General features: G+C 41.2%; 1 protein-coding gene and 1 non-coding gene across 2 annotated transcripts; both read right to left on the reverse strand.

The window, feature by feature from the left end:
* Nucleotides 1-4,806: 4,806 nt before the first annotated feature.
* rpl27a (ribosomal protein L27a) lies at nucleotides 4,807-8,898 on the reverse strand. Its single transcript, XM_053885351.1, has 5 exons — nucleotides 8,804-8,898; nucleotides 8,204-8,267; nucleotides 7,173-7,248; nucleotides 5,790-5,964; nucleotides 4,807-4,979 (listed from the first exon to the last, which is right to left on the reverse strand). The coding sequence occupies exons 1-5, from the start codon at nucleotides 8,804-8,806 to the stop codon at nucleotides 4,851-4,853; spliced, it is 447 nt and encodes a 148-aa protein (XP_053741326.1). The 5' UTR covers nucleotides 8,807-8,898; the 3' UTR covers nucleotides 4,807-4,850.
* LOC128771462 (small nucleolar RNA SNORA3/SNORA45 family) lies at nucleotides 6,096-6,225 on the reverse strand. The gene has a single exon (XR_008416642.1). It is a non-coding gene; the product is annotated as a small nucleolar RNA SNORA3/SNORA45 family (small nucleolar RNA).
* Nucleotides 8,899-9,622: the final 724 nt, after the last annotated feature.

The raw sequence follows: 9,622 nt of genomic DNA on the forward strand, positions 1-9,622 counted from the left end.
TCCATACCACAGGCCCACTGACACCGGTTGGCTGAACACGAACGTTTTGACACAAAGTGTCAAAATAGAAGATAGCTAGTACCTGCAGAAGCAACCATAATCTGACAACCTTTTTTTTCATGTACTGCATTTGATGCTGTCAAGAACCTACCTCGTAACAAAATGAAGCATGATGTTTGCCTTTTCTGGCTTAATTATTGGGAATGTACAGTACGTGTTGTTTGGGCTCATATGTTGTTTGGGAAATGAGGTTGACAAGATGATGCGAGGGCTTGGCACTTTTGATAATGAAGACGAATCCTTTCGTCTGCTTTTTGCTATATTAAGGTGATTTATTGCTATACAGTCTATTAAATTAATGAAATAAATAAACCTTAGTACTAACAAGTGGCCAGTAGAATCCACTGACAGCATTTGATGTTAAGAGTTAGATTCAGCGAGACCGGTAAAATCAAAGCATATTTAAGGTTTCAACTATAATTCAGATACAGCCTTGTGTAATAAGGGGGTTGAACCAAGCAGAGACCAGTCCACAAGCAGAAGCAAGCCAGGAGTCGATCAGATTATCTGCTAACAGCCACCCCCCCAAAAAGGCAAAAAATGGGCAACAATAAGAGGATTCATCAACGCTGCTCCAAACCAAGGGAAGCCTGGAATCTGGCACCATGGCAACCTGGACCTCAAATGACCAGAACCAATCAGCGGAGACTAAACCCCGACATGAACTTAATGTGTATAAAAGGGTCAGGGCCAGGGATAGTGTTTGTCACTGAACACCACTTGAGCTAAGGCTAAGTCAGGCGTAGTTGTGGAGTGAGAACTCTGTCAGGGAATAAATGCTTTATGATTTTAACTTGTTGGCTCTTTGGTAGTCATTCTCACGAGTAAATGGACGTGTGGAAGACACATCGGAGATGTATATTCCTACAATAGTTACCAACCACAAAGAAGTTCTTGAAAAGAAAAAAATGATCATGAAAGTGATGGCACCCCCAACAGTAAAAACTGTTCATCTGTTGGAGCAATTTTTAAGATTAATTAGAACATAACAACAAAAAGGTTAGGAACCTCAGGCATAATATATTGATGGCACACGTGGCATGTCTTGATGATGTCACTGAGTGGATGGCCCAAAATGTCCTCCAGCTGAACCACTCAAAAAACAGAAATATTATTATTATTATTGTTGTTATTATTATTATATTATTATAATATTATTATTAGTCTCCTGTGACCCCCGTTTCCATCCAGGGGGTTGACGACTATAAATATCTTGGGGTCTACATAGACAATAAACTGGACTGGGCTCGGGCCCTTTACAAAAAAGGTGTCGTTTCTGCTTCTTGAGGAGGCTCAGGTCCTTCAACGTCTGCAGGACAATGCTGAGGATGTTTTATGAGTCGGACTCAACAGACTCATCCGCAAAACTGGTGATGTGGTGGGGGTGAAACTGGACTCCTTGGAGATGGTTATGGAGAGAAGCTGAAACTAAGGTGCTGGTCCAATACATTAGCACATGGACCAATAGACTGAGACTACCCAACTCAAAGACCGATCGCCACAGGAGGTCCTTTCTTCCTGTGGCAATAAAAACATACCATTCATCTCTGAAAAAAATACAATGAAGGATTCTTCTTGAACTGCATTTTCTTGCACATGGTTTCTAAGCTCTTTAGCTTTTTTTTTTTTATTGTGATACGTTGAGTACAGAGCATGTTACGAACAGAATTTCCCTTGGGATTAATAAAGTTTTTCTGATTCTGATTTAGATTATTATTATTATTATTATTATTATTATTGAATCCTCAGTTTGGAGGCTTTGGTTTTGAATCTCCTCAACCTCCTGCAAGAAACGGTGAAGTGTTCACCGAAGCCAGCAGGTTTTCACTGGCTTAACTTCCACCAATCGTGGAAGTGGAGATTTCACACCAAAACTCAATCTCCTATGTCAAGTATTAACTTGCGTACTCTCATGTCAAACCTCCAGGAGGCAGACTGTGTATCTCCCTCCAGACTCTCCTGGAGAAGCGGACTGTGTGATGGTGAATTACTATTATCAAAACTTATTCTAAAACCTCCTCATCAATTATATGACTTGAAAACTGTTGCTGACTACTGCAACCAGCAGTGTTCCTTTCGTGTTCAGCCAACAGGTGTCAGTGGGCCTGTGGTATGGAGCTTGGAGTTCAGTAAGACCATAGAAAAGGACTTGGCGGCTGCCTGTGAGAATCGCCAGTTGTGATCATTTCTTGAACAGCACTAAGGTCACATCTAGAAGATAGGCAAATGTCATCTTTACATGTCTCATCATTCCAGGTATTTTGTAGAGCGAGTGCCTTGGAACGTTGGAACACTCAACAAACGTTCAGCCAGGTAAAGATGACACGGTCGGTTGCTGAAGGAGGATAGACTTACTTTTCATTGTCTACATTGCCAATATTTACAAACCCTTCAAGCATTCATTTCTTACCTGCAAGAATCACACGGGGGTGAATGTTTCTCAAGTTGACCATGCCCCGCCTGCCTTCTCGACCTCGCTTGTATCGGATTTGCATGGTTCTCAGAACATGTCACAGTAAACACTGTTGAGGGCGCTGTCATCACAGAGCTGCCTATGCAGTGCGTCTATCAACAATTGGGGGTGACCAATGGATCTCACTTCTGCTACTATAAGGGCAAGTATCTCTATTTCAGGTTGAGTAACAATAAACCCTGACCTTCACATACCCCAAATATGGAACTGACCACTGGCCCCTTTTGAGAGGTCAGATACTGAATGAATGGTTTGATTGTTTATTACTGTGCTGGTCCTCCTCTGTGCGTAAAAGGACTAGGAATTGCAAAAGTGTGCAGATTAGTACGGAGCCCCTCAGGGGACATGACCAAAAATGTCAAAGGTATTGCAAGATCTCGCAATACTAGTTTGAAGTGACGTCGTAACTACTTCCAGATCACACAACCAAAATAATGGCAAGTCAGCATCCGTGGGAAAGTTTCATTGAATTTTATTTCGAAATTGGACTAAAATATGAGGACATACAGTCCGTGCTACGTCGCAAGCATGGTTTTGAAATCAGCGTCAGGCATCTGAATCTAAAAAGTTCCAAGGATTTGAACCAAATACTACTTTGGATTGCTTTCTTGATACTTAAATGTTGATCTAATTGTAAAAGTCCATACGTAGTTGCAGATAATAGCAGATAATGTACTCCTCAGGCACATCTCTTGATCGTAGAAACTGTTTCAGGCCGTCCTCCATGACTGCTCTACTTCTCGCAGCAGAATCAATACATTTGAACGCTGTGATATAGTGCAAAAATATTGCAAACATGTATTGCGAGATCTCGCAAAACTTCTCTTTTTTGTTGTTGTTGTCATGTCCCCGAAGGGACAATAGTTTTTCATCATTGTCTGAAGGTTATTCATGGGCATGGTGTTCCAGCAGCCTCTGCAGAACTGTTTCATACAAATGTCACATATAACATATAACAAAAAGATTGTTGAAAGTCAGGTCAAAATAAATGATCCAATCATGGGTCGAATTGTCCAAAATTCCGCATGAGAAGGCAGTCCAGGTCCAGGAGACAGGCACAGACCAACTGCACGTGTGGAAACCTTCTCAGTGGCTCTCGCACTTCTTCTTTTTGTCTTGTTTTTAAAAACATGACAAATCAGATTAAAACAGAGAATAATTAAAAGGATTCCAAGTATCGCAATGAGACAGGTCTTTTGGCAGATGCCAAACACATAATGGAATCACCTAAAACTGCACAAAGTAGCTGCACATTTAATGAAGGTATTTTCTCATCGCGTACATTACATGTTGAGATGTGTATTCAATTGTTTGCACTTAGAGTATCTCTCTGTCAAACTTGTGCATGAAACATATGAAGATCAGACCCTAAATGACAACTAGGGTTCCAATTTTCTGTGCGGCATTTGCTGTGACTTCAAGAAGCATGAGCATCACTGGAAGTTCTTTGACTCCATCTCTTCCAAGCAGTTCATGCTTCTCTTTTGTCCGGCAGTTTGTTGCAGCTGTCGAGTTCGAAAATGCTAGCTGTGGGAGCAAACGCGTCAGGCCGCCATATGTGAATTTCTCCCTATGAGATCAATAAAACATGTCATCATGCGGTCTGCTTCTGACCACTTGAGCAGACGTGTGGCCTGCTGGAGGTTATTTTGTAGGGGCCTTCTATTCCTCCGTGCACCAAGGCGGAGGTAGCGGTCCTGCAGTTGGGTTGTTGCCCTCTTACAACCTCCACCACAGCTGATGTACTGGCCTGTTCTCAGCGTCTCCATGTTCTGGATGCTACGTTGACAGACACAGCAAACCTTCTTGCCACAGCGGCATTAATGTGCCATTCTGGATGAGCAGCACTACCTGAGCCACCATGTGGATTGTAGACGTCTCATGCGACCACCAGAGTGAAAGCACTACCAGCATTCAAACGTGACCAAAACATTGGCCAGAAAGTATAGGAACTGAAAAGTGGTCTTAGGTTACTACCTGCAGAACCACTGCTTTATTGGTGGAGTCTTGCTAAATTCCTGTGATTTCCACCTGTTGTCCTGTCTAGACAGGAATTTAGCTCTTAAGAACTTTGACAGAAGTAGTGACTTTTCGATGAAAGAACTCAACATTTCGTTTTAAAAACAATGTCAAACCAAACTAATTTCCACATTTAATAGCATCAGATAATCTAAAAATTCAGTATTTAAGAGTAGCCCTGGAAGATCGTGGCTTCAAAAAGGGTGGTGAGCTGCGAAGCAAATGAGTGCGACAGCAGGAATCACAGATGACAGTTTCCATTTAAACACTTTATTTTTGCAAAAACCTGACAGAAGCATTATGCCATCAGCACACAAGCTCCTCCCACAGCCTTGATCTTCTCCTCAGCGCGTCGGCTGAAGAATTTGGCCTTCACGATCACTGGCTGCTTCGGCAGTTTGCCTTTGCCCAGAACTTTGTAGTAGCCCTGAAGAGAGGTGTGATAGTTATTTAACCAAAGAAATCAGACTACGAAAACAGTATGAAGCTAAATTAGACAAATGTTTTTTCTAAACATACAAATGAAACCGATTACATTTTAATAGCACATGAAGAAATAAGCTATGGCTGAGCATATTCTAACAAATGTATAAAGCCCCATAAGATGATCTAGCATTACATTAAGACCACTCAACCACTGTCTCATTTTGACCAGTTTTTAAAAATACTTAACCTAATACACTTTGATAGGGATTAACATGAAAATACTGACACAATATAATTATACTAATTATAAAGGACAAACATATTCAACCACTACATGAATTGGCCACAACTGATCACAAGTCCAGTGTGTCCAGTTGACAGTGGTCTGAGACCACGTCCTCCCTGGTCATAGAAGACCAACATGATACTGCAAGATTGCAGGCAATCATTTTCTTTGCAGTTTTTAGGCTTTTTGTCATAAAGAGCACGCTGCTAGGATATGAACACAATCAAGCTGTCCACCATGTTGATCGTTTTGCGATGTGACATGTCAAAAACAATAAGTTTTGAATGGTCGGATTTGCATTTGTCCTTTGGTTCCTAGGAAAAATTCACCTCTGTTCGAATGCAGTGGGTAACCCCAGCGAGCACAGGCACAAATTAACCAGACGGAACGTAGTAACGCTAAACAGCCACATGCATGTTTCACTATTTGTTTTCTGGCCCGTAACCGTGGTCACTATTGCGGATGTTGCTTCTGAGATGTAATGTTGACAAGCTGCTGAAGTTTCAAGATGGACACAATACTCACAGAGCGCACAACGTCGATGATGGGAGCAGGGCCATCAGGCTTCCCAGCATGGTGGAGCCTGGTCTGCTCACTCACCAGCGTCCACAGCCTCTCCAGGTTGATGGTGGGACAGAAAGTTGTGTTCCTCTTCAGGTGGTAATGTCTCATACCGACCTTTCCAAAGTATCCTGGATGGCTGCACACACACAAAAGACATGGCATCACTACCTGTCACGACTTTCTCTACTGATCAAAGAATGTCTATCAAAGACAGCAAGAAGCAGGTTAAACCATAAACAAGTTTCATTGTCGTGAGTGGAGAATGGAGCATGTAACTGTCCATGTGGATGACTGAACTACAAAAGATTCAGTCGGTGAATAGGACCAGTATTCAATCTAAGAGGACTCAAGCACACCAAGACAAGGATGAGTGTCAAGGTGAGACTCTAGTCTCTACTACAGTTAACAGAGGTGCTTTTTCAGGACAGATAAGAATAAGTAGTTGCCAAAGAGGCTGAGAGTCTAATTTGTAGCAAAAGTGAAAATATTGGTGTAAAACTCTTTAGCGAAATTCCAAAACCAGATTTTTCGATTTACAACCCGATAAAGGCTTTTTAAATAATCATAGAGTAGAGCCATCTGTTTTGAAAGTTACATTGTAGGTACATTTCCACTATGACAGGATTAATTAAAAAAAAAATTTTAAATACTGCATCTATGTCTGTATTTATGCGATGTTGAGCAACAACCTCCTTCCCTCAGTCGAGCATTGAGGATGTTGTGGGATGCTGGGTCTTCCAACATGAGAATGAGACAAAGCACACATCCAGGGTAACTCTGAAGAGTCAACCAGGTGTCTGAAGAATGTAAATTGATTCTGAATCAGTTGAATCAACTAAAACTGTGTTGCTCGGCAACAGCCCTGAAACCTGATGGCTCCAGAGAAGACGTGTGTGGAGGACTTGCATATGTCGATTTCAGGCACCTCCATTTCTAAGTAGAAGTTGCAAAATTGCAGGGTGTTCAAATACTTACAGGGGTTGGACAAAATAATGGAAACACCTTAAAGCTAAAAAGCTTTATGTTCCTTACTGCATAGTGCTAGATGAAAAGCATCCTAGATACCACTACAGTCAAACCTTTCCAATAACTTAAGTGTTTAGCTTTCACTTATCTCTACTTAAGATCAAGGTGAACTTTAGAGCAGTGATTGTTAACCACAAGGCCGCTCAGTTTGAATACATTAGCCATGTATGGTGGCAGTAGTGAGTGAGAATTGACTTGACAGCTTCAAATCTGCATGGGTCCAGCGGGTAACCAAGGTTAGCCTACGAAGTTGTTATACAATTAAGACATAGCTATGAAATGAGAATTGGGGAAAAAAAGCAAACATGCATCACTTACTATTTGTCAAAGTTGATTCTGTGGTGATGCATACCACCAGCATTACCACGACCGCCAGGGTGCTTTCTGTGTTTGCCTGAAAGATTAGAAATTTCAAATCAGATGACACACGCGCACACACAAAGTTGATACATACCTTGCATTAATCTACTTCCAAAAAGAAAAAACAAAAGGCAGCCAATATACTCAAATCGCTTGCACAATGAAGGCATGTACTAATACAATTTTTGTATTGTGGATAGATTCAATGCATCTGCTCAAATATGACGTGGTAAATAGATAATTCAATGCACATGCAGTCTATCAGAAACAAACACCAAGATCCATGCGACTTGCTAACAGAACAGATTTAACTTGAAGCTTCGATTGAAACAGACAGTAGCCATAACACGTAGAGGCGATACAAAGACATGCACAATCCACATGAGCAGCTCCAGGAAGAAATGTTTGTTCATTACACAACTCTGAATTTGCGACTGAAACAAGGATTTAGATGACATTTTGGCTCCATGGGACAATAGGGCCAGAACACCAAGAGCGCACGTACAAGTCATTTAACAGCTTGTCAATAATATAGGAAAAAATGAAGGTCTTTATCTTAGACCATAAGTCTTGAATGTATGTTTACAGATTTATCAGGAAGACAGACCACCAACAAATTGCCCAGACTCATTTTTGAATGCAATATCACAATCTCTACCAAACCAGTCCTCAAGGGCCTGAGATGAGAGGTCGCAGTTTTTTTTCCCCTGACAGGTTGAATGTTGAATGAAAGCATGTGCACGATGAGTTGCAGAAAAAAACACTATGGCCCATTCTGGAACAATTTGGACAACCAAGATCTACACCATACACTGCCAAGTCAGGTCTGACTTAGGTTAGACAATCACAACAGCGGCAACTACAGAAGGATCATAATACTGCATCATAGACAACACAGAGCAGACGTGTACGACTGTAAAAGATGCCTCACATGAAACAGTACTTGGCCACCATAGACACGACTCACATTCACATGTGATGGCACTTACCAACGCGACCGTGTCCGTGGCTTACGTGTCCACGCAGCTTCCTAGTCTTGCGCGTCTTGGTGGGCTGCCGTAAAGACCAAACATTAACACATGATGGCAACCAGCCATAAGCAAAGTTCACCCATTTACAGACACTGCCTGAAATTACTCTAACATAAACAATTATTACTAGGCATGGGCTTCAATAGAAAGAGTTTTGAAATTCACAGTTGACGTTGATATGTCAAGATAGCGCAGCAGGCTAAGGCTAATGCTAACGGAGCTAAAGGAACGCACATATGTACTTCACAAACGCAATTTCAGGTTTACACAGATGAATTAAAGCCCAACTTGTTATGCATATACACATTGGACACAAGCTGGTGAAACATCCAGTGCCACATAATGTGACGCTTGCATAGCAGGCCCGCTGGAGCAATTATGCCGAACGCAAATTTCACATCCAATACCGACATAACGTTACTCATATATCAACGAATGAATCATACTGATAAAATGATATACAAACCAATTCGTGGTGACAGTTTATTGACTACAGTAACAAGGATGGACACAGATAAAACTTGTGTTGAAGACACGGGGATACATGATAGCACCTACCATCTTGGAGGCGAGTTGAAAGAGGAACGGGAACACAAGATCTCGCGGTTTTGTGTGAGACTTCTGCAATCGGGTGAAGGAGCGAAAAATACCACAGCGCTACCCAGCGACGAATGATTGTAACTGCAACCTTTTTTTATATAAAGAACTCACTATTTGAGCATTATTTCATTATTATAGAGTACAGATTATGACTAATTGACCTTCGCTAGCAACGTATTAGTTGCATAGTAAAATGACAAAAGGGCATGTATGTTCCTAAAAAATATGAAAATAAGTCAGATACAGTGATTATAACGCATTTAAGGAACAGCTATCTAGAAAATTCCTTGCAAAATATTTGATAACCTCGGATCAGATCATATTCCTCAGTTCAGCAGAGCAAAACATAGCTTTAAAATTGCCTTAATGACCTGGTGCTGCAACACTGGCACTGTGGGGTTGTCTCAACGCTCAAGCAATTCCATCCTCTGTTACCCTCTTGATACTGGCCCTCACTCAGGATTCCTGCGCAGTTTTATGAAAGGACTGGCCCCATCATCATCTGGTACGAGGAAGATCTTCTGCAATAGATTTACATTGGTAGGATTATACCTATTTCAGACAATTCAATGGATCACAACTTATCTTCCAAAAATGTAATTTGTATGACTGAAGAGAATATTGTGCTATGTATCAGTTTAGCCTTGCTATAATGTCCAATTTACTTTGTCCTCGTTTGATCACTTTTGATTGACTTGTCATCCTGCAAGTGATTTCCATTGCTTTGCTGTTTTCTTGATCTGTCTCTGTTAATAAATTCAATAGATAATGGATGCG

This window comes from Synchiropus splendidus, chromosome 14 (genome assembly GCF_027744825.2).
Source record: "Synchiropus splendidus isolate RoL2022-P1 chromosome 14, RoL_Sspl_1.0, whole genome shotgun sequence".
Classification (NCBI taxonomy): domain Eukaryota; kingdom Metazoa; phylum Chordata; class Actinopteri; order Syngnathiformes; family Callionymidae; genus Synchiropus; species Synchiropus splendidus.

Coding starts and splice junctions, on each gene's coding strand:
- rpl27a (XM_053885351.1), bottom strand. Junction 7,249..8,203: donor CCACGGACACGGTCGCGTTG/GTAAGTGCCATC, acceptor CTAATCTTTCAG/GCAAACACAGAAAGCACCCT. Junction 5,965..7,172: donor AGAATCAACTTTGACAAATA/GTAAGTGATGCA, acceptor GTGTGTGTGCAG/CCATCCAGGATACTTTGGAA.